Genomic DNA, 24,906 nt, shown 5'->3' on the forward strand with positions numbered 1-24,906 from the left:
TTCGAACCAAATCGACCATATTCTCATCGAGGGCCGGCTTTTCTCAAACATCAACAACGTCCGCTCCCTACGGTGTGCGGATATCAACTCATCGGACCATTACGTAGTAGCAGTACACGTGCGCATAAAACTATCGACGGTTTACACCTCGCGACAAAGCCGCCCTGCTCGGTTAAAGATCCGGCAGCTAAACAACGCCCCAGTTGCTGTAAACTACGCGCGCGTGCTGGATGAAGCTCTGCCTTCTTCTGTGGAGCTAGATACTTCGACCCACGAAAACAGATGGAGTATGATACGCTCGGCCGTCAACGAGGCCGCAACCGCGGTGCTAGGAGGGGAAGCCTCGAATGCACGAAATGATTACTTTGACGGGGAATGCCAAAAAGCGATAAAGAGGAAAAAAAAGGAAAAAAAGAGCTTGAAAAAACTGTCTAAGCATATCCACGAGAAAGAATTTGGCCAAGTATCGACGAGCGAGAAATGAGTTGACCTCGATCCTGAGGAGGAAAAAGCGCCAGAATAAGGCCAGAGATCGTGAGGAGCTAGAACTATTATTCCGGGCTAATGACACGCGCAAGATTTACAAGAAGGTGAACCAAACTAATAAGGGCTACACGCCTAAACCTGGCATGTGTAGGAAGAAGAGAGGGAATCTAATGACAAACGAACGCGAGGTGGTCGACAGATGGAAGCAGTATTTCGATGAGCACTTCAATATATAGCGATATAGCAATAGTAGACGCAACGGAAGTTAACCTCTGAGTGCCTACAAAATGTTAAAAATTGTAGTGGGCAATCCTTGGCTGTTTACAAAACAATTGGCTACGGTAAATCTCCAGAAACCGTATTGTACTGCGTAGTGACGTTAAACGAGAAATCGCTCAAATATCAAGAGACGGTATTTTGTGTTTTCCTTGTTATTGAAGGCGCTTTCGATAGCTTTCGATAGATTCAAGGAATGCTTTCGGGCTGAGAAATCATAGCATCATTGCGAGAGATGTCGCTCACGATTTTGACGATGAAATGAAATCCACAAGTTGTTCTCTGTTTCTTGATTTGGTCACTAGTGTTCGACGCATTCCTTCACAAGCCTTCGCTGCTTTGTTAGAAGACTATTCTGTTGGTTACGCCGCCAAAGGAAAATCGGACCCAATGCCTAGATTATGCTGATAGGAAAGCATCTTGTTGGAATCAAATACAGGGTTGTAGACTAAACAGTTAAACAGTGAACTACGCACAACTAGGGAACTTCTAACTGGACACAGTCCCGCTCTTTATAATTTAAAGAATATTGGATGATACCGACACCGGCCGCTTTTGTAACTCTGAACTTGAAAATTCAACGCATCTGCTCTGCAATTGCGGAACTCTTGATTTATCAAGGCATATCTTCTTCAGAAGTTTCCTTCTCATTCCATTCCAAGTATATAACCCAAATCCCAAAAGGTCATTGATTTTATTGGCCATGTAGTACCGAATTGGGGCACAAGATAAAAACTAGTCCAACATCATCAATTGGTTTGAACAGTCCGTAAACCGTGACAGCAGTTGAGGCCTGTCCCAAAAGACGACTGTCGCAGTGGCGTTTTAAGTCAATGCCTTCCTTTAAGCCTTCTTTGTATGAAAAAAGGCCTCGCTGCTTAATCTACATAGGGCCTCGCGCGCTGTAAAGCCGGCTCTGACGACAGCTGCGTGCCGGCTCCCGATGCCGAAGAGATCCGGCGAGAAATTCGTCAGCTGAAGAATAGAACTATCGGTCTGATTAGCGCTTTGCACGTCGTCAGCTTTGTGCGGCGTATGCTCCTTGATCGAAGCGTCTTGCGGAGGCTCGATGCGAGAGTGCCAGAAGCTATGCAGTCTTTAAAAATGCTGTAAAACATTCTTCTCAACAGCAAACTAATAATTAGCAGAATTCATATCGTACGCAAACTTTTGAAAGCCATCAGAAAGTTACTTGTGTTACATGAATACTTAATTAAATAAATTAATCAATTAATTCGAAAGAAAATTCTGTAACATAAGCATTAAATACATTGCTTAAACAAATGGTGTTCTGCATAATAACTTGGCCTGCCTCCATAGGCGATTGAACCTCTGCATGGGTTTAAAACTTCTCTAATTAAAAATTGCCCCCCCCCCAAACGAAAAGTCTGGCAACGTCACTGGCTGTCCCCAATGATAGCCATCCCTGGCACAGCTATCCATGCATTTTAACTATAAGGGTCAATTTTTGCACTGTCAATAGGCCTTATCGGGATAATATAGACTCCAGCATGAAGGAAGGGTGATGAGGGGCCTGAGAATAAACCCATGCTAAAGTCATTTTGACGTCGAATGGCCTAATTCCACTAAGATTCGAACCCACGACCATTCGCTTGTCAAAGCAGACTCGATAACCTTGCGGCTACAGAGCCCCCTAATTTATGGGAATACTACAGAACACCTACTTTTTATTACTTTTTTCTACTATTTACGTCGTCTATTTGAAAAATTATCGTTATAAAAAATCGGATATGTTTTATAAGAATGTGTCCTTGTCTATAGCAGTTTGAATAAATTTAAAAAAATGATTATATTACAGCTTCGGGGCGGCCGTGAGTGAATGTATTCATCGAATCAAAAGCTTAGTCGCGTTTTTCTGTTTAAAACTTGATTTTCAAACCACGGCTCAAACGATTTACTTTTTCGGTTTAAGGATATAAAAATTCCTCCTGTTTGACCGATGCTTATTTCAATTTTTGTTCCCACAAAAAAAATGGTTTGTTTACGATAATATTAAACTGGTTAATGATTATTATATTTGAATGACCGCCATTTTATTTCATTTTATTTTAGAATTTTTAGAAAACATAAGTCACAGGAAAGATTTTCATTTATTTTCAGCCCATTTTGGAAAATTTCAGTTCTCATACATAAACTTCCGAATTTTTTTGAATGCTCAACTTCAAGAAGCTGTAGATAGACATTTTTATATGAGAACACAATTTCGTTTGAGTCTTTAAGTGCAATGTTTAGGTTGTTTATTTATTTTATTCACATTTATGATCCTTTAACTTTAAAGTCATTAGCACCACAGTTTAGGATGTAAATACTCCAAACCAGTTTGTCTTTTACGTTATCGCGAAAAAATATTCGAAACGAGTGGAAAGCAAAAACAAATTCTTATAACTTCAAATGGTTACACTGTTGGCCAACAACCACCAGCAATTACTTATGCTAAAATCTAACCGCAGACGAACTGTAATGCAATCTGTGCTGTCATCTATGTAATCAAATTGTCATCGATAACTTCATTTCACTTTGCTGGTAGCATGAACCTTTCTCGGTGCTTAGTTTTACTTTAAGCTGTCGGTTTAGCAAGTTTCGGTCAGAAAGAAGTAACAGAATAAATATTAATCCTAACTAGAAAAACGGCTTGGAGAGCTTTGAACAAATTATAATGAGCTTTGTTAGTAATTTGCTATACATACCTAATAAAGCTCAAAAGTAATTTTTATTTGCGTCACTGCAATAAACTTCTATGCAGTAATCTGCTTTTATTTTTAATATGCTAACAAAGTTGACGAAGCGTTTCCGGAGTCTGTGCGTCTTGTAAAAGATCCTATCTACAAGGAGATAAGTGCAGTAGTTTGTTGTACCGTGGTATCGCGGTATCGTTATGTGCCGGTTTGAAACTGTTGGAGATCCACGGAAAACTACTGTTTAGTAAAAACAAGTCCTACATCTACATGTTCCGCACAAACTTGACCACCGCGGTGCACCGTTCTGATTCAAACTTCAGATAGCTACGCTGCAACATTGTTCCAAGCCCTTGAAAGCCTTGCAAGTGTCTGAAGTTTGACTCAACACCGAATTGTACTTTATTAGTAATACAAACTCATACCAAACATGATTTTATCATCATTTTTACATTTTTCCGCGAAAAAAAATAAATTTTCAAGCTGCTGAACTGCCCAATGAGAACAAATTAGAATATCCTCGAATCAGGAATGCTTCGATCACTTTGACTCAATTTTGATTCATTTTGACAGTACCGTCTCAGCCGATCAAAATATGATAAAGTTATATGTGGGACATTTGTAGAACTAGTTATTATCTAAAATTTTCCCTTCTTAAAGTCAATTAACATCGTTTATGTATTGCTAAATTGAGATCAACCTCATAAGCCACGTGAATGGACTTCTTTTTTGAGTCCTCTTTGTTTAGCGCTCTTTGGTTTTATTCTAAAGCTATACCGGTAACACGTAATTGAACTGAAAATGTTCGTTAGTACATAAAAAAATGTATCAAGATAGGAAGTTTTGTGCTGAACCGCTTCATTTACAATAGGTCCCACTTAGCCCGGGTGCTCTGAAGTACCGTTTTTATTACGACCCGACCCACATATTTAATGCCGTTTGTCAAATTATACAAGTAGTTTTCATGTGTAACTTGTTACACTAAATATGTTTACCTAATGTCAGAAAAAAATGTACTTTTACGAACGCCTACGACCAAAATTTCATTTATAGAAAGGTGCGTCCAACTTACAACGCAAATTGGAAATGACCCTCAAATTTAAAGTTCAATTTTGGCGTTTGGAATGCCAATTATGAATAATCTATAATTTTAGTGTATGCGTTGGAGCTGTATCTTTCATTTCTAGAAAGGTTTAGTTGGAGAAAATGAGATTGAAGCGAGTTATGAGCTCCGTTCCCACTCCCCGTTCGTATTCCCATTTGCCCCGGGATACTTAACTTAAATTTCGCTAATATTCAAAACAAAGCATCAATCATTGCATTTCAACTGTGTTGTAGTGAATACATACCTTGTTATATTGCGCAAAACGCTGAGAGTAAAGGCCCAGATAACATGCATACGGATTTTAATACGGTATTATGTAAGTCACATGCAACACGATTTCCTCGAGTAACTCGACTCAGTCGAGAATCTACCACTAAAAGCTGGTGATTCAGCTGTCAGCAAATGACGAGAGATTTTGTATTGTTTTTGTCGTGCATCGAGCTACTATGCTGACCGTTCTCCACGCACTCGACACTCGGCAGTGACTGAGTCGAGTCGAGTGGCTCGACATGACTTACATAATCGGGCCTTTCTGTGTGAGCTTGGCACACAGTTCCTAGTCTTCTAGATGAGATGCCTTCGTTTTGATGGACGAAGCAAATCGCCGTATATTCGAATCTCTCCTGGGAGATAATGACAGTAGTAGCCTCACTGCATTAGCCTTGAAATTGTCCCGTTCACTAATAATCCACTAATGAACTTGAATTAAATCGATTGGAAATTTTAACCATGATAAAAACTAGTTCAAGCATGTTCGTCCAGTCTTTATTTCTTTAGTATTTTCATTTCTATTCTGTGAATGTTCATATTTTATAACAAATGTATTTGCAACAATACCGAATAATCATCGTTATTCTCGTTATATTCCGTAGGTTTTTGCTGCAATCTTGATTGTGGCTTTAGCAGCACCTAGTTTAGGAAATCCAGCACCAGACTGTCCGCCCGGTGGGCACAGTGGATATTCATATCCAGCACCAGAAGTACAATTGTCCGTAGGAAAAGCAATAAACTCTGTTAGCATAACACCCGGATTTTCATCGTATTCTGAAGGTGGAGCCGTTAAATACGCATCCGTAGGACCTTCATATAGCTCTTATGACGCATCTCCTGCATACTCCGCTTACGGCAGTGACGCTGGATTGAAGCTCTCTAGCTATGTTCCGGCTGTGAAAAGTATCTCCGCGACTCCAGGCGTTGTCTACGCAGATAAATCACCGGCAGTAACATTTGGTTCAAGTATCGCTGCTCCCGCTTTCGTTGCTCCCGCTGTGGCAACAAAATACGTGTCTAGTGCACCAGCATATGTTTCGAAAGATTATCTTCCACCAGTTAAGACTGTAGTTTCCGCTGGCCCAGCCTATTCCTCGTACGTCGCTGGCCCGGCAATTTCATCTTACTCCGCAACCCCTGCTGTATCTTCATATATTTCCACACCAGCTGTTAGCAAAGTTGTAAGCTCTCCCGCCTACAGCTATGCGGCTGCCGCACCTATTGCCAAAGTTTCATATGCTGCACCAGTGGCCAATGTCGCATACGCTGCACCCGTGGCCAAGGTCGCGTATGCCGCACCAGCCGTTAGTTATGCTGCTCCTATTGCTTATGCTCCAGCAGCAAAAGTAGCAAGTATTGCTGCTCCAGCCGTTTCTTATGCATCTTATGCACCTGCTGCAAAAGTGGCAACATATGCGGCACCAGCAGCATACGCCTCATATACTCCGGCCGCCAAAATCGCTTATGCAGCTCCATCACTGAGCTATGCAGCACCCGTTGCAAAAGTGGCTGCTGTTGCTGCTCCTGCTGTATCCTATGCATCATACGTTCCGGCAACAAAAGTGGCAGCAATCTCAGCTCCAGCTGCCTATGCATCGTACACCCCTGCCGCTAAAGTAGCAGCCTATGCAGCTCCAGTTTCGGTAGCCGCTTATGCACCTGCTGCTAAGGTAGCATATGCGGCTCCAGCATCCTACGCCAGCTCATATGCGACCAGCTCAAATATTGCTTATGCTGCACCAGTCGCAAAAATAGCATCATATGCTGCACCAGCTGCGTACGCTACATATTCCCCTGCAGCTAAAGTTGCTTATTCAGCACCTGCCGTATCATATGCTGCTGCTGCTCCAGCTGTAGCCAAATACGTTTCTGCACCCGCTGTTTCCTCATACTATGCAGCACCAGCCGTCGCCAAATATGCTACAAGTCCAGCAATTTCCAGTGCGTACGTATCTGCTCCAGCGATTACTAAATATGCACCATATTCTGCCCATGCATACGCGCCTGCCGTATCACCAGCTTACCTTTCACAGCCAGTTGTTTCAAAGGTTGCCTATGGCGGTCCAGCAGTTGCAAAGTATGTGTCTAGTCCAGCTATTTCTGCGTACGCATCTACACCAGCGTTTTCATCTTACGTTTCTTCGCCGGCCGTCTCTAAAGTGGTATCCAGCCCAGCTTCATACTCATACGTTTCAAGTCCAGCAATAGCAAAGGTGGCTGCTGTTCCTGCCGTATCAGCTTCATATGCTGCTCCCGCTGCTATCTCTACCGCTTATGTTGCACCAGCAATTACAAAAGTAGCGGCTGCTCCTGCAATTTCAGCCGCATACGTGGCTGCACCAGCGGTTGCAAAATACACAACCGGACCAGCTTATGCTGCCTACAGTGCGGGCCCCGCATATTCCAAATTGGCCGTGTCACCGGCGATTTCAGCGTATAGTTCTGGAGCTTCCCTATCGAAATTAGTATCAGGACCGGCATATTCGAGCTATGTTAGTGCTCCAGCAATCTCGAAAGTCGTTGCCACGCCTGCTGTAGCCGCGTATAGCGCATCTCCCGCTTATTCTGCTTACTCTGTTGGCCCGGCAGTTTCCAAATATGCGGTCAGTCCCGCCATAGCAGCATACTCGGCTGGTGGAGGTGCTCATGGTTACTACGGCGGCGGCCCGATTCTTTCATCTGCACATTACGGTGGACTACGATATGCTTCTGCTGTGCCGGCTATCTCAACTAGCTATGCGGCTGCACCAGCTGCTACCATTTACAAATCGGCGGTTCCAGCGACGATCGTGAAGACAGTTGCCGAAAAACATCTCGAATACTACGTAACTGACGCAATACTCGAAAATATTCTTTTCACTTATTCTAATTTCTTTTACAGGATGATCACCCACGATACGCGTTTGAGTATGGAGTGAACGATCCTCTGACTGGTGATAATAAGCACCATAAGGAGGAACGCGACGGAGATGTTGTCCGTGGTCAGTACTCACTGGTTGAACCTGATGGCAACGTACGTACGGTGGATTACTATGCCGACTGGGCCACCGGATTCCATGCTACCGTAACCAACAGTAGGGACCAGGTCCACGCGGTGAAAGTTCTAGGAAAACGAGCCGTTGTTAAAACGTAATACTTCCAATCGCTGCCTAAATGACCCACGACAAAATGTGAATGTTTTTAGTTTGTAGAATGTAGGTAAAGAAGAAAGATGCCAACGCAATTTATTTATTGATCGATGCAATATGTCAACAGCGAGCGAAAGGAAGAAAAACATTGTAAAGAAAAATCTTCTGTTTCATCGTTTTATTTTTTGCTAGCCATGATTTTTCATTAGTACCATTTCCATACTGCGACCTCTTGTAAATACTAATTTTAAAAAAAATTAATTTTCACGACACAAATAACCCAATGCCATTTCCTACAAATCTTTTTTGTTTGTTTTGCACATGATCTGTTTCCTCACACCTTACCATTGTTTTGTTAAATCATTTTTAATGAGATGCCAGCGAGAGTAACGAATAGTAAGCATTTGACTCAATCAAAGGAAAAACGCATGATTTCAATGTGATAAACGTGTCATAAAATATTACTTGTATTTCTCTAAAGGAAGAAAACGAAATAAAAAAAACTATTAGAAAAAATATTCTAGATTTTCATTTTAAAACTAGGAATACCGCAGGAGGAAAAATAGAAAGGGGACCCGAAGCAAAAAGAACACCCTTACATTTCTCAGATGTGAAACAAATTTTTAATAATAAACTTCCACAAGTTGTTAAATTGTTTTTAAACAAAGTAATCATTCAGTGTTGAACAAAAAAGTAATACCTGCTTGTTAGAAACTTATTTATTTTATAAAGCATATTTTTGAACAGCAATTTCGGTTCAATTTCGCAATTGAATAATATTTTTAGCGATTGTTTCGTTGATCATAACATTTTGAAAATATGTTGTTTTACCGGGGGAAATTGAGCACCGTTTCCAGAAACAAGATGGGATAGGTAATTTGATGACCGTCAAAGCTACTTTTTATAAAGATATCTTATACAATCGACGGAGGGGCGGGTAGAAAAAAGTAATGAAACAAAGATGTTTTAAGTACATCAGGGGAAATAAGACGTGAAGAGGGAAACAGCGAAGAATCAGGTAAGAGAAGGTCATTGAAGCAACGCTTTGTACCATCTCTTTACCCCAGCTGCAAGCTGGAGGATCCGCGGATCGAACCAAACTATAATCGGAACCAATTATAATCGGATTCAAACCCACTTACCCTCCCAGCTTGGGTGTTGATCCTTCCTTACCTAATTTTCCGTTCTTTCGCCCTTCACGTCTTGCCTCCCCTGAGGAACTATAAACAACTTTATTTCAACCCTTTCTTCTGCCGTTGATCGCAGAACATCCTCAAGTACTCGTCAATCTGCTTCCTTCAGCGTCCATACGTAATGTAAGTAAAGCTCCACCTGGCGCCCTATTCTCACAGTCACCTCACCTATACTTTTCATGTGAGGTGACAATTTGCGATTCTCACAGTCACCTAGGTGACCCCGCTCACCTGGGTGACTGTGCAAATCAAACGGGGAGCCGTTAGGTGAGGTGAGGTGACTGTGAAAATAGGGCGCGTGAGAAAAGTAAGGTGAGGTGAGGTGACTGTGAGAATAGGGGTCCTAGAGTACTAATGTTCTACAGTAAACGCTATTCGCAGCAGCAACTCGGTAGACTTTACGGCTCACGCCATTAATACATGTCAAAGCATACCAACCCAAGGAACAAAACGTCAGCACTTAAAAGACCAGATGTGGAATAAGAGTTGTGTAGTGGCATCCGGTGCTGAATAAACTAATTTGCTGAAATATATGTTGTGTAAACGTCATATTCCATATTTTTTCTAGCTTCTCACCAACATCTACACTGTCTCTACAGTTGTTATGTAAGTGTGGAACAAGAGTTGACTGAACGTTGTACAAATGTATCAGCAGCACCGCTAAGAGCAAGTGTGGAATATTGGTCGCTTAAAAGCATTCAAGAGAATGCAAGCCGAATAAGCGCTGTGCAAACGTATCCGCAGCATCGCTAAGAGAGGTGGAATAAGAGACGCCTGAGGGCAACCAATAACATAAACAACACTATGAAATTATTATTAGATCCACTTTATTACACATGTCAGGAAACGAATAAATAACACAGCTCTTTTCAATTTTGAAACAAAGCACTTTCTCGCCCTCAAAAACTATAATCGTACGATAATCATTGAGCGGGCACCTTATCACTACCGACAACAAACTGCACATCAAAAAACTACTTTGAAGAAACTCCGAAATCCTGCCGCGTACAGTTCGTTTAGCAGGAGAACTAGAACCGATACGTGTCTCCATTTCGTACGTTGTCGATTGCTCCGTCCAAAATATACTTCTATACACTTGGTCTTGGTATATACAAGTGTATATACTATACACTTGGTCTTGGGACCAGAGATTCCATTGCAGGATCATTGTATACTAAACCTGCGAACACAAATCGGTCACTACAAATCACTGGGTAATATATTTACACAGCAACATCGTCAAACACCTACAAAAAGTCTGCCGATTTTCGACAATTTGCACTCTGTTTACTTACCGCTCTGAAAGTTTGTTTTGGTTGTAACTTTCACACCGGTAAGTAACTGTGGAATAGGTATGAAATAAGAGTGCAGGTATAAGAGCAGGTATGGAATACCGGTTGCTAAAAGGCAACCAGGGAAATGCATGTCTAATAGACGTTGTGCAAACGCATCAACAGCATTGCTAATAGCAATTGTGGAATAATAATGAAATAAGGGTGGATTAAACGTTGTGTAAACGTATCAGGAGCATTGCTAAGAGCAAGTGTGGAATAAAAGTGGAATAAGTGTGGAATGAGCGTTAAGCAAACGAATCAACAGCAAGTGTCGAGAGCAAGTGTGGTGAAAGAGTGGAATAAGAGTGGAATGAATGTTGTGTGTAATAAGAGTTGAATAATTGCCGTACAAACGTATTAGCAGCAGCACCTCTAAGAGCAGGTGTGGAATTAAATGTGCTTGATGGCAACCAATAACACCAATAACTTGAATGACACTTTATACTTTACACTTAATAATTTATAATTCAAATTTATATTACGCCCACTTTATTTTATTTGATTTTTTGATAGATTAAGAATAGCAAAGGTCGGGTGGCATAGTGACGATGCCGTCACTGCTGGCTGGTAGCACCGCAATTGCATTGCCACCTCCCGCTGCTGGCGTGTGAAAACCCCACTCCTTCTCGTGCCATCCGCTGCTGTTTTTTTGGATGAAAAAACTTAGATCCAACCCGATTACAAATAGATGTGCACAGGCAGCGAACGGGTTAAAGCAGCGTTTAGCTCCGGATAATCTGCGTAAGGTAATGACGGGATGACAAAACTACTGCTCCTCTGCGGCACTAGCACAAACTACTTCTGCTGCTAACTCATCACAAATGAACAGTCGCAAACATTTTTTCGCAGCTAGCCGAAAGCTTAGTACAAATAGTTTATAATTGTTTAATATGCGCTGAATAAATGTTTCTAGCGTAATTTTGTACAGCAGATGCCTAACATGATTAGGAAGCTACTCTTCAGCGCCTAAATATCTTTTAGTCGAGGTTTGTTCCACGCTTGACAAACTTAAACTTGTAAATCTACATCGGCTAAAAACTCGGTGCCCATCATATGTCAGAATATCTCAGATGTGTTCGTCGACGGCTTCCGACTGACAGGATGTAAGTTCGAATCCGGATGAGTGAAATAAGTATAATGGCGGGCTAGATAAATTTCGAGTCAACCAATGATTTCCTACTAAGTCTCTCATTATAAATCTTAATAATATGAATACAAAAATGGACATTAAAATAACGAAACCCACAAAATAAAATAAATACTTCCTACATATTTTTTTCTTTTTGCTTGTCTAAATGTTGAACTGCTGTGTAATAAACGTAGCTTCAGTGTCATCAGCAGTAGTTTAATAAACATATCTATACATACTGAATAAACGTTTTACTGTACGTTGCCTAACAGTCATACAAACGTATCTTCCACATCTATATTCAGCACTGTGCTGTTTAAATTCTCCAAAACCAACTGTATAAGCATTGAACAGAGGTGTTTAGACATACTTGAAAAGCAGCTATACAGCATGTGCTGAATAAAAGCTGTCGGTTAAACGTTTAACAAGCAAAAATTGTTCCTTGGGAACTTACATGAATTCTTCGACTACTTCGAATGGTTTCCATCAAACTTCACCTCCGGCCCAGCACCATTGTTTCTTGCCACGTTTTGTTGCAGCTGTCCTCGGGATACCGTCCCTCACAAAAGCCTTTCCATTTTTCATTTCTCTATTTCTCACTAATAGTTTTTATGGTTCCTATTATGTTGGTGGCGCCACGGTTTGGCCGTCGCTCGCAGTTCTCCTTCTGTGCCTATCGTTTTCTGCATTACTTTTGACTCTATCTCGCTCCTGTTCTGACACGTAGTCAGTCTGAGTATACAACTAGTGGCCCGGCTCTTTTCATTAATCACTCTTTGGCATTCGTCGTCAAACCATTTGTTCCACTGTCTTCCGCGCGCTCTTTCAACTCTTAAAAACCACCAGTCTCGTTTCTGTTAGTTGTAAAACGCAATATATTGTCGGCTCCGGTTTCCGCATTGAATTTGACGGCAAGTTTCATTTAATCTGGAAAACCACCTGTCCTCGACATCTCTATCCGTTTGACAGTACTCCCATAAACATGAACCCCTCGATACTGAAACCCCAAACGACACTGGCCGTTCCATAGTATTTTTATGAAGTTATTTGCCGCCCAGTACTTTTGACGCTTTAGATTTCAATCATAAAAAAACGGCGACGTGCCGGGGGTGGTGGAAGACCAAAAAAGACGGCAAATGTAACTCCAATTTGTGCTCCTGATGATCATCAATCAGAGAAGCTATCAATTTATGACGAGGAGGAGACTAGCGCGTCCCTGGCATTAAAGTCCGACGTTATGAACGTCATGGTTATGGCACCTCTCCATGCGTCCACTCGAGCATGATATAAAACTCGTCGTTAGCGTCATCGGATTTGTTGGTGGGTAGACGTTCATTAAACTGCAGTTGAAGTTTTTGCCGGTAATCCTCATGATTCACATATGCAGTCATCTGCAGACCTCCACCGAATGATTCGTAACTTACTTATATGTCCATGTCCGCCGGTTCGGCAGAACAAAGCGATGAAATTAGAAACCTCCAATGCCGACGATTACCCGCTATGGCTTTTACCTGTCGCCAGGACTGGTCCTCGTCTACAGCCTGGATGGCTTCTGGGTCTGTCTCTTCTACGTTGTCTTTGCGGATTCCAGTCTGCGTCTGCGGATTCCAGATTCTCTGTAGATATTCTCCGCTTCTTTTCTCAAAGTGTGGCCGATCCACTTCCACCTACGTTCACGAATTTCTGTTGCTATCGGTCATTGATGACATCGACGATGGAGTTCCTCATTGGATATCCAGTTGTCAGGCCACAAGGCACGAATGATATATTATATCGCAGGCAGCGAGTTTTTGTGTCGTCCCCACTGAGACGCACCACGTTTCGCAGACATACATCAGTACGGACTTAACGTTTGCGTTAAAAATTCGGTTTTTCCTATGTAGAACGATCTGGTTTGAGCGCCAAATGTTTCGCAGACCTGCAAAGGCACCTCTGGCTTTCCTAATCCGTGCGGCTGTGTCGGTGTTGGTACAATCGTAGGGCATTGCCTGGCTACAAAGATATTGAAAGGCGTCCACCTGCTCAACTTGTTGTCCCGTTACTGTGAAGTTGGTGGGGTTGTGAATCTCGATTGAACTTTTTCAATTCTGTGGGTCCAAACGTTACGGAAGGGACTCCAAACGATAGATGCTGTTTCCAACACCGATCGAACTAAGCTGAAGTACAAGGCGCGCAGGCAGTATGGGTCGCGGAATTCAGCTGAGATACGTAAGATAAACCCGAGGTTCCGTCGAGATTTAGCAACGATATGGAAGCTTAGTTCTGAGTCTATCAAAATTCCGAGGTCACGTACAACATTTGATCTTTGTATTTCTTCGTTTCCCATTCTATAACTACCTAGAATAGGGTTCTTTTCCCTCGTCAACGTGATTACAGAACATTTCGTCACACTGATAGTCATAAAATTGCGTTGGCACCAGTCGTGAAACTTGTCAACCCTTTTTTACAACAATTGACAGTCTGCGAGAGCACTGATTGTCCAGAAAATTTTAAGATCGTCAGCATATAAAAGTTTGCAATCTCTCGATAACACTTGGCAGACGTCATTAAAGAATACGATAAACAACAATGGTCCTAAATTGCTGCTTTGTGGGACACCTGAGGGATTATGAAATTCATCTGATTCCGTTGATCCTAATTTGACGTACAGTCGGCGATTAGTCAGATACGACTCGAACCAGCGAACTAGATTTGATGACCCAGACGATTGAGTTTGGCAAGCAGAATATGGTGGTTGACTCTATCAAAGGCTGCTTTAAGGTCGGTGTATATCGCGTCGACTTGAAGTCCTTGATCCATGGAGGTGAGGCACAGTGATGAGAACTGAACTAGGTTGGTAACGGTAGATCTACCAGGAAGGAATCCGTGTTGCTCCGGGGAAATGTAAGACTTCGCAACTTTAAAAAGTTCTTTGTTTACCAATATTTCAAAAAGTTTAGATGTGGCACATAAAGAGGTTACTCCACGGTAGTTAGAGATATTGCATTTATCACCCGTTTTCAGCACCGGGAACATCACTGATTTCTTCCAGCATTCTGGGAAAACTGCTTGTGTAAGGGATAGATTAAAAATTGTTCTTAAAGGCGCGCAGAGAAAAAAATTTTGACTGTAAATTTCCCGTGGAATGACCCATATATTGATTCTACTAAATAATTCGATCGATTTCACGTTTTTTGTGAAAGGGAGATGAATACCTAAATGGGGACGTCAACGCTACAGAAAAACAAATGTAGATAGGATAAAATGTTTATCATTTATTGTAATGCTTCCATTAGAGTTATACCATACAGATTTTAGTGAGAGCTGGAAATTGGTAAACTGCTAATTGCTTTCAAAGCGCATTTGGTGAACAGTTGTCTCCAATAAAAAAAAACTACCAAAATGTGCAGTTTTTTCTGCTGAAATATCAACGTAAGTGATGAGGTGTTGTTAAACTAAAAACCATCAAAAATATCTTCAAAGCGAACACGAATGTAAACCGAAACAGCAAAAACACGGTTTCATATGTGTGGGTTGACATAGCTTAAAATACATATATGCAGAATTTCGTGGCACCGACATTGATCGGTGCCGGTTCTTTAATCGGTTCTTTGTTTTCAATTTGTCATTTCTAATTTTTCTGCATTCTGAGATACAAAGTTATTTGAATAATTTGTAATATTGACGATTATTTTTATGTTATGACATGTTGTGCTGCTTTGAAATCAAAATGAAAAGCATTTTATTGTTGATCCTAATTCTAATGAAATTTACCGAAGGAACTACGAACATAATGGTAGGCTGAACTCAAATCCAGTCCTCAAATTTGTATCATCCCATAAACGCTACATTTTTTGTATCATTACTGAAAAAGTAGGTTTCAAGTAGCCTTGCTAATTAGTAGAATATTTTATTGGATAATTATGTGTTTTATATTGTTCCACATTACTTTACAATCGAATAGTTCGTAATTAGTTGAAACGTTCTGATCGGACATTTTTGTGTAATCTGTAAATGATTTTACAGTCAGCAATTTGAACGGAAGTTTCGTCTGTACCTATCTCAGTCGGAGATACTCTGCTGTTTCTTCATCGACTTGAGTGCACGTTCGCGCAGCTGCTTCTCCAAGTCATCATTTATCGCGACTCCTCCCGAACCACGAACATTTTCTTCGTCATCCGACGAGGAACTACTGTCCCGTTGTTTGCCCTTGCTTTTCTTATGCTTCTTATGTTTCTTATGCTTCTTTGTATGTTTCTTATGTCTCTTGTGTCTTTTCTTCTTAGTTTCCTCCGAGTCAGAAGAACTTCCGTCGGAAACGTTTTTCCTTTTCTTTTCCTTGCGACGCTTTCTCTTCAAACGTTCCGCTTCGGAATCACTAGATGAGGAAGAAGATACTTTTTCTACCTTTTTCTGCTTGATTTCTTTGGTTGCAACCTTCTTTTCATCAACATGCTTTGATTCCAAACTTACGGTCCGTTTACGTTTCTTAGGATTATCCTCTCGTGCCTTGGGGGCGGTCAACACGGTCGTTTGAACAACTGGCGCAGACGCTACAGCAACAACTGGTGCTTCTTTTTCTTTTTGCTGTTTGGAGACATTGCTTTTCTTACGTTCTTCCGCATGTACCACAGCAGCGTCTTGTTTTGACGGTTTCTTTACTGGTTCCTCTTCGCGGTCACTTTCATCAGACGAGTCTTCTTCGCTGGAGGACGATGAACGTCTTCGTTTCTTTGAAGGTCTCTTCTTTAATTTCTTTTTACGAGATCGTTCCTCCTCCTCGGATTCACTGCTGCTTCCGGTGCTGTCACTTTCACTGGTTTCCTTTTTATTGTGAGCGACAGCAACCTTAGTTTTGGCTTTACCGCTAGATGCTGATACTAGGCTAGATTTTGAGGTCGATTTCTCCTCTTTTTGTGAAACCGCATTGCTGGTGGGTTGCGACGAATTGTTTGAAGCAGTTGAGGCTGCTGTCGCTACAGCTGAAGAAGCTGCCGCGGCTCGTTCGTGTGATTTCAGGAACGGCGAGGGAGTTCTAGATAAACTGCTGCTGTATCTCGATCTTATAATAGGTTTCTTTTCTTCGACCTTGATAACTTCCTTCTTTGCCGGTTCTTGTTTTTTGACGATTTCCGGCTTTTTCGATGCTTTTTTAGGTTCTTCGGGGTCCACTTCACGCTTTTTCTCTCTATTAGCCTTAATATCGACTATTATCGGAGCACTGTCACCGTCGTCCCAGAGCTCTCCCGAATCTAGGGTGTCACCTGACTTTGCTACGCTGTTTTTCCTGTCATCGTTCCAAGAGTTTCGTGCGTCCATAGGTTTGCGTCTACCATCACCATGTTGTTCTCGGCTATTTTCTCTGCCTTGCATATTATTACCTCGTCTATCGTCAAATCTAGAGGCAGGTGGTCCCATCGGAGGACGCCCGGATGATAGTTGTTCGTCCGAACGACGCCATTGGTTGGAGCCTGGCTGGTCACGTGACGGACGTCTGTTATAGTTATTAAACTCGCGAGTTGGGCTATCGGTTCGGCGCTGCGATGCTGAGTAGCTACCGCTATTGCGGTCTCCTCCGCTACCTCTACCACCACCGCCACCACCGCTGCCACGTTTCGGTGAAGAGTTGCGACGACTAGAGATGCTGCTGTTACCTCTTCCTCCGTCACCTGCTCTACCGCCATCGTTACCACCGCCACCACGACCGGGTCCACCGCCACGACCGCCTGCAGGAGGTTTATCGCTACAATGATAAAACAAAAAACGGTACCAGCGTTATCAACTTAAACAAGCAAGGAGCAGAATGTTTATGTTTATTTTTCTTTGTATTATAGTTAAAACTGTACTCTTACCATAACACCTGTAATGTTAAAAATATTAAACAAATGTTTTAAATACGACGTGACAAATATACCGAGCTATTTTGAATATTTTTTATTAATAAATCCTGCCATCTATCATTCGATAGAAATTTCACTCAACATTCATACTAATAATATGCAGAAGGTAAAGTTTTTTATACGTTTGTAGGATAATTCTGATATGAGAATATGTTAAAATAACAATATCATACCACTACAAGCCTTTTTTACTTCAGTTTCTTTTCCGATTATATTATTTTAAATCTATAAATCAATATATATTTTTAACATGAAATAATGTGAAATTTAACAAAATAGACAACCATTATTGAAATAAAACAGAACTTAACAAAAGAACAAGTGAGTTGTGTGGGCAAATGAAAACCATAGAAAAATATCAATTGAAACTTGAAGGTAGAAAAGATTAGAAGATTATTAAAATCGAAAAGTTTGGTTGTCAAATATATTAAACTTTTCCCATTTGATAACAGCATAAATTTTTAAGCTGGCATTTCATAGAGATGAAACTAAATAGTCACACATTCTTCATTACTCTTTAGCACAAAGGCTTTTTACGTACGACGTTTGTGTGCGAGTCGACTAGAATGTTTAGAATGTGACTATTATTATGAAACTCTAGTTTACTAAATTTTTATTAGAAAACAACTGCGGTCTTGTATATCTCATGGATTTATTTAAGTGTAAAAGAGATTAAAACAAAGAACTAAATTAATGAACCTGAAATTAATTTTAAGTCATCCCCGAATAAATCAAATCGTTTTTATATTCTCGTAAAATTTTAAATCTGAAAAAAAATTGATACGTTGTTCCCAGATACGAGATTATTTTTGTACTTTCATTTGAATTAAAACAGAACTTAACTGTTTCATTCAAAACAAGCAAACTGATTTTTAGTGAATAGCAAAAAACTATAAAAAGGAAACACTCAGAATTGGGTTTCGGAAAAATATTACCTTTGTAAATTAGAAGGGTAGAATGCAACGTGACCGTAGCATAAAAGTACCATCCAAGAAGAACTTGAAAGGCGTTTTAAAACGACAACAACTTAAAACAATGCGAAGATAAGATCGCTGGAACTGTAAAATACTCGCGATTTGTTACTATAGAAACGTAGACGAGTATGCATTTTCATTTATATAACAGTAAGCGGAAATGCATTATAGTGATGAATTGACCCATTCGATGTCGTACGAAGCTTTACCACTCATAGTTTGCAAACGACCAGACAGGCAGGTAGTGGAAGCAGCCGACCCGCAGATTTCTGATTTTTGAATGAAGCTAGAAACGAAAAATGTCGCTCGTTTGAGCATAACTTACGCGCCTACCTCTCTTCATCTTCGTCTCTATCAAAGCATCAATGTCTCTCGCTCGGGACGGATTGCAAATTGTCATAGCAGTGTTCGAGTTTTGAATCAACAAGGAACCACTCAGCTGGTCAATGTGACTGCATGTTCAACGTGATTCCCGGGACAGGAGATGATCAGCTGCAAATCTGCTGTGAGAGTGATGCTCAGGGGGCACCCAATTGGATTGCAGCACTCTTCGGTGATATTTTTTTTCGGATAAAAAGTAAGCAGTCCATGGGCCACGGCAGGTTCGAAAATGGTCATCATAAGTGGCGTTGCTCGAGGCAATAACTTGTCATCATCGACCAAAGCGAATGCCAGATATCCCGGCGGATGCCTTTGGATCCAAACCAGCGCAAAGATCATGCAAATCTCGTCAGACAAGAAAAGCTGAATTTATACCGCAGTCGTTCGGATAGCTTTCAATTCCATCTCGCAATTCGTCCGGTATCAATGTCATCTACTGCCGAAGGCTAAACCGTACAGGAGTTGGGCTGAATAGAAATCAAGCAATCGGTGCGCCATACTAGGCAGATGCAAACCAGAAAGGCCAGCCGCAGTTGCCGCAATCCGATACATGCAGCTGAGCACAGTGTGCCGCAATTTGCATGCGCCTGTTTTCGGCAAATGCTGTTCTAACTGAGGAAAGTGAGAAGGTCGCACAAATAAGGTAACACTTTCGAGAGAAAGAAAAACGAGGAGCGAAATCAAATGATGGTTCATTTGAAAATGTTCAAGAAAAAACAAAAGCCAAACGGCAATCGTGATCTGGTACCAGAGATCAATCTACTCAATAATAATTGTAAGTTCAAAATCTAGCAATACATACCGATTGTTTCGTCCTCTAGGCGATCGTGACCATCGTTTCGGTGAGCGGGATCGATTTCGGGAACGTGAACGGGACCGATTCCTGGATTTAGAACGGTTTCTGGAACGCGAACGGTCCTTGCGACCTCTGGGAGAACGACGATCGCGTCCACCCCGATCAACACCTTTTCTGGCCGTGCCCCGATTTCCTCGATCCGATTCCGAATCCGATGAGTCCTTATTTGAACGATAGTGACGCTTCTTCTGCACGCTGTTCTCTTTCTTCTGGATTTCGAAGTCATCCTTTTTAGTCGGACGTGACGAGGAGCGGCTACTGCGTGAGCGACTTCTGGAACGTGATGTATCCCTGCGGCTACGGCTACGACTGCGACTGCGACTGCGGCTGTGACTACGGCTTCGGCTCCTGCTGCGACTCTTACCATTGCGAGGCTTTTTCGCACTGGATTGTTTTCTGCGATCTCCACTGCGGCTGCTAGAAGATGAACGCGACGAAACGGAGCTCCGTGAACGCTTCGAGCGTGAACGGGATTTACGGCCTCCTTTGCGAACTCTAAAATTGAAAATGAAACCAAATATTATTTCCATACAGATTTAAGCCTCGAAAACGAAGTCACCTGGTCTTCGATTTGGACCTGGATCTGGACCGAGACCGACTGAGGCTCTTCTTGCGGCTAACCGAACGTGTCTTTGACCTGGAACGTGAAGTTGACCGGCTATGGCTGCGACGCTTGATGGCTGGCGATATTTTTTTACCCTCTGCAAAATTCATTAACTTTGACTGCAACTTCGACATTGGACCGTTGTCTGGCAAAATTTCGATACCTTTATATCTAACGATTTCGAACGCAAACCTAAATTAAAAATACCTACCAGCTTGAGCATCTCGGGACTCGTTTTTCTTGACACGAGGACTTGGCGACCGCTTGGGACTGAAATACGTACAATTGTAAAAAAACAAATATCAACCCGAAAATAAGTCGCCCTTACCGCTCATTACGATCACGTTTATCCTTCGGCGAACGGCTGCGCTTTTTGGGCCTATCAGGAGACCGACGCGGGGATTTAGATCGACGTCGATCTCGTGAGGACTTACGTTCCCGAGATGTTTTGCGCTCTTTAGACGACTTGCGCTCTCTGGATGACTTGCGATCTCGAGACGACTTACGGTCTCGGGACGACTTCTGATCCCGAGACGATTTTCGGTCACGAGATGATTTTCGATCGCGAGATGATTTCCTATCGCGAGAAGACTTTCGATCTTTAGAACTACGTCTGTCGCGAGACCGACGTCTATCACGAGAACGCGAGCGATCGCGAGACTTTCTGCGCGATTTTTCGGCACTATTTTCGTTTGACTTATTTTGTGTTTCTTTATTTTTTTCAGGGGATTTTTTTGAATTCTTCTCCAATAAAACGTCTTTTGTAACCGAAGGTGGTTTGACTTCTTCTATCGTTTTCTTTTGCTCTTTATCCTTTGAAAGGGGAACATCAGCTTCGATAAAGTCTTCAATCATTTTTTCTTCATCGTCAAGATACTCCTCTGGTTCAGGCTTATACATTGGCCGAATTTCTTTTTTAGATTTCCTGTGATCATCCCTATCGCGACTTCCCCCACGGCTGCGCGATCTCCGCGATTTAATCTCCTCAAGCATTTTGGAATCCTCTTCCCTCTTCATAATTTCATCCTTTTTCTGTTCTATGAACTCGGCAGGAATGCCAGTATCAGAATCTTGCGCCGAAAGTAAAAGCGCCCACAAGTCCTCCATAAAAACGCGTGCATTCTTTCCATTTAGAAAACCAGTCATATTAATCTGCATCTTCTTTGGGCATGGATACTTTTCCTCCTCTAGTTGATTATAGACGAATTCGACAATTACATCATCCTCGATATTCAGCATATCGGTTATTTTCTTGCTAATCCAAGGACGAAGCACATCCAGTTTTACCTTGGACATGTCCACCCGTTTATTTAAATTATCTCCGAATTTCATCTGTTTCAACAGTTTTTTCTCCTTATCACTAAAGCGAGTATCCTGCTGCTGATTGGTGCCCTGGAAACGAATGTTATTTTTATAAAAAAAATTGTACGCTGCAAGACCGCTGCAAATTGAGTGTAATTAGAAATATCATAACTAGAACTCACCGTAAACATCATTTTTATAAAGATTTGTGTAAGTCTTTAGAACAAATAATTATCATAAAAATGCTTATCCGTATTTTCAAAATTGCTTGCTGCTTCGATACCACTTGTACCTACTCTCGAAAGAAAATTTTTGATCGATAGTTAGGTAGAGCCGATTCAACGATCAGCACCACTGAACAGAGCTAACTAGCAAAAACTCCACAAAATCACTGTTTTCGCTCGTATAACTTTCATCCGACCGTTGCTAACAAACTGAGCAAGCACCAAATACACTTTGCGGCATATTTTGTTACGAAATTTTACTGTTTTTTGAAACTTGAAATATTTTTCTGAAACTTGTCGTGACACATGCAAAATGGCGCTCCTATACGTAGTGCAGAAAAAAATATTTTTGCGACTTTACAGCTGCCTTGCCTAACAATTTGAACACAGTTGCCAAATTGTTTTACTACTGAACAAATTGGTTCCGGTCGTTCCGGTAGTTGCAAATTTGATCGTATTGTTATCCCTGTATTACTGCATGCGAAAAGGAAGCTCCAAATATTTTATGTTGGGTATCCCCAGAATTCATTGCATTCTCTCTGCCTCAAAATACGAAATCTATATTAAGATGGAACATGGAAATATTGAAATATGCACGCAAAATCTAATATTGTGTCCCCTTCGGCGACTTTCAAAACCTTGGATTTCTCCTTTTCTCCGTTTTCTCATTTTCATCTTTTTTAGAAAGATCTGTGAATCTGGCAACTCAGGCGTTCACTGACAGTTTCTGTTGTGAAGCGGCGCTGTAAGCGTTATGTGAAAGTCACACATCGTTAATAAGAAAACGAACATCACAAACATTTGGTCTGCGCACAGAAAAATAAATAATACCAAATTTAAGTGTTTTTTACTCAAACTCGCAAAATTCAAGTTTTTCAAAAAAATCACAAGGGCTCGTAGAGAATGAAAGCGACGCGACTGCGCTCAGATGTCGGCAAATGGACAGTTCTATACGAGTCCTACTTCTGGCGAAAAACGACCGCGACTTCGGGCGATTGCACCCTAATAAGGTTCTATAGTTCCAAATTTCAGGTAAAAAGTTCGCGATTTCAGTGTACACCCAAAAAGATCCATCACACTTCCTACACAAAAAACCAAAAGTACCCAAAGAACACGTATTAAAGTACACACAAGTCGCTTTTTACGCGAAGGATAGTTACTAAATTTTCTCGTTTATCCAGCTTTTTACGAGCTATAATGGCGGATGTGTTCGTAATATTTGAACAGCATTTTTGACATATTCCTTAATACATCGCACATTTGTTTTCATATACAGTGGACCCCCGTTCGTTTGAACGATTCCTCATGCAAACTAACGGAGTTAGTTTTTAATTTGAACAACTGGTAACCCTAAGTATGCTGGAACTTGTGTGAACTGGCTGCCCTGTTCTTTGTTATTGGTTTGGTGGTTTGATTCAGTTGGCAGTTGCAAGCAACGTATATTTCATTCTCCGATCGGATTTTTACCATAATCGTTGGGAAAACGCAATGTGAAACAGTTTAAACACGGTAGATCAGCACAAACAAATCGTGTTTATGTGCATTGTCTGGATAAGCAAATGTTGTCATATTGAGAATGACGTTTGAACCATTTTTAATTTGCATGTCGTGCAAACCAACGGGGTTCAAATTAAAAAGTGTTCAGATTAAAAACGGTCAAACGAACGGGGGTCCACGGTATACATTCCTTTAGTTTTACCGTGAACGCGCGGAAAGAAAACGTGCGATGTACGGTATTAGGGAATTGTCAAAAATGCCGTTCAAATATTACGAACACGTCCGCCATTATAGCTCGTAAAAAGCTGGATAGATTCATCAACCCAAATGGAGGGGGAAGAAAGCGGTAGTGCGAATGCCAGTAATGGTTTGGTAAAAATATCCAACGATCACCAGTAGTATACCAAGCGGCTGCAGCAGTCATCTCTGCAGCTTGCTTTTTCCGATGTTTCTAGTAAGTATTTTTCTGCTACACTTTCAGTTTTGTACAATCCGGTAATTGCCAAATTGAAAAGCCTGTTTCGGTACATGTACGAACGTTTCAATTTCAATAAATTTGAGAGCTCTTTACCAAACTGTTAAATTTTGACTAAGTATTTATAAAGCATATTCTTTGTATTTATGTTTTACCTTTGTTATACACTGAGAAAACTTTTCGTATAGTTTCTATGTGTCCCACATATAGATTTTTGCAATGTAAATGATTTTTATGTGCCAAACAGTTATCATTTATGTGCAAGCGAAAAATTTGCATGTACTATTCATATGCGTATAACACAGACAAACAGACGAGACACTCGCATTAATTCCATCGTCCATTCAAAAACAACTTATTTTTCAAAAAAGCATGTTTCGCAACATGGCCACACCGCGGCGCTTCGAGTTTTCAGTATAAAACCATACAAGTGTAAAAAGCCTTCAGAATGAAACCCTGCAAATGTAAAAAACCTACAGTATAAAACCCTGCAAATGCAAGCTACTCCGCAACATGAGGGTGCTAGTGTGCAAGCAAAATGTGTAGGACGATGGTTTTTAAAGGATTTTCTTCTATGTGTCATGTCAGTTCGTCAGTGCGTATAATTTTTATGTATATAATTGCACATACTATTCACACAGAGAACAGACACTTATGTTCAAATAAAATTTCATCCAAAAGGTGTGTAAACTTTTGAACGAAACACTAGCAACATCTATCTCACGGTGCACCCGTTGCGTTACGAACACGTTGCCATATTAAATATATTTTCTTACTATGTTCGGCACATTTGAATAACTGGCAACTAGAATAAAAGTTACTGTAGCAACGACAACGACTTTGTTTTTTTTTTATTCTATATTAGAGAGGTTTTCAGCCTGCGGCTGGACGACTTTGTTTATTTATTTTGCTTGCAATTTTTACTGAATTGAAAAATTAGTGTCAAGTGGCCTTACAAGTGGCACAAATTCCTGCATTCCAGAAAATTAATCATTCCAATAATCGGGCGTTAGGCCAACGGATGAGGATACCCGTTCGTAGATTTCTAAATGAGGTTTAAATACCTAACGGGTTGAACAAACAAATGTTAAGAAAGT

The 24,906-nt window shown here is 41.1% G+C and overlaps 2 protein-coding genes across 3 annotated transcripts; one reads left to right on the top strand and one right to left on the bottom strand.

Annotated features, from left to right (window-relative positions):
- The first annotated feature begins 4,053 nt into the window (after window positions 1-4,053).
- On the top strand, window positions 4,054-8,386 carry LOC128734131 (paternally-expressed gene 3 protein). Its single transcript, XM_053828162.1, has 4 exons — window positions 4,054-4,068; window positions 5,436-6,011; window positions 6,117-7,658; window positions 7,715-8,386. The coding sequence occupies exons 1-4, from the start codon at window positions 4,054-4,056 to the stop codon at window positions 7,964-7,966; spliced, it is 2,385 nt and encodes a 794-aa protein (XP_053684137.1). The 3' UTR covers window positions 7,967-8,386.
- A 6,499-nt stretch (window positions 8,387-14,885) lies between these two features.
- On the bottom strand, window positions 14,886-22,149 carry LOC128734830 (serine/arginine repetitive matrix protein 1). Of its 2 annotated transcripts, none has more exons than XM_053829196.1 (6): window positions 21,796-22,149; window positions 20,640-21,703; window positions 20,523-20,581; window positions 20,267-20,408; window positions 19,654-20,202; window positions 14,886-17,339 (listed from the first exon to the last, which is right to left on the bottom strand). In XM_053829196.1, exons 1-6 carry the CDS (start codon window positions 21,805-21,807, stop codon window positions 15,659-15,661), a joined length of 3,507 nt encoding a protein of 1,168 aa, XP_053685171.1. In that variant the 5' UTR covers window positions 21,808-22,149; the 3' UTR covers window positions 14,886-15,658. The 2 variants fall into 2 exon arrangements, with proteins under 2 accessions (XP_053685171.1, XP_053685170.1); XM_053829195.1 differs by having other exon boundaries at window positions 20,267-20,456.
- Between the last annotated feature and the right edge of the window lie 2,757 nt (window positions 22,150-24,906).

Source organism: Sabethes cyaneus, chromosome 2 (assembly GCF_943734655.1).
Source record: "Sabethes cyaneus chromosome 2, idSabCyanKW18_F2, whole genome shotgun sequence".
NCBI classification, from domain to species: Eukaryota; Metazoa; Arthropoda; class Insecta; order Diptera; family Culicidae; genus Sabethes; species Sabethes cyaneus.

Excerpts from the sequence above, each read along its gene's own strand:
- LOC128734131 (XM_053828162.1), top strand. Across the intron at positions 6,012-6,116 it reads CCACACCAGCTGTTAGCAAA|GTCGCGTATGCCGCACCAGC; the intron begins GTTGTAAGCTCT and ends CCCGTGGCCAAG. Across the intron at positions 7,659-7,714 it reads AAAAACATCTCGAATACTAC|GATGATCACCCACGATACGC; the intron begins GTAACTGACGCA and ends TTTCTTTTACAG.
- LOC128734830 (XM_053829195.1), bottom strand. Across the intron at positions 20,203-20,266 it reads AGGTCCAAATCGAAGACCAG|AGTTCGCAAAGGAGGCCGTA; the intron begins GTGACTTCGTTT and ends TTTCAATTTTAG. Across the intron at positions 17,340-19,653 it reads CCTAGAGGACGAAACAATCG|CGATAAACCTCCTGCAGGCG; the intron begins GTATGTATTGCT and ends TTATCATTGTAG.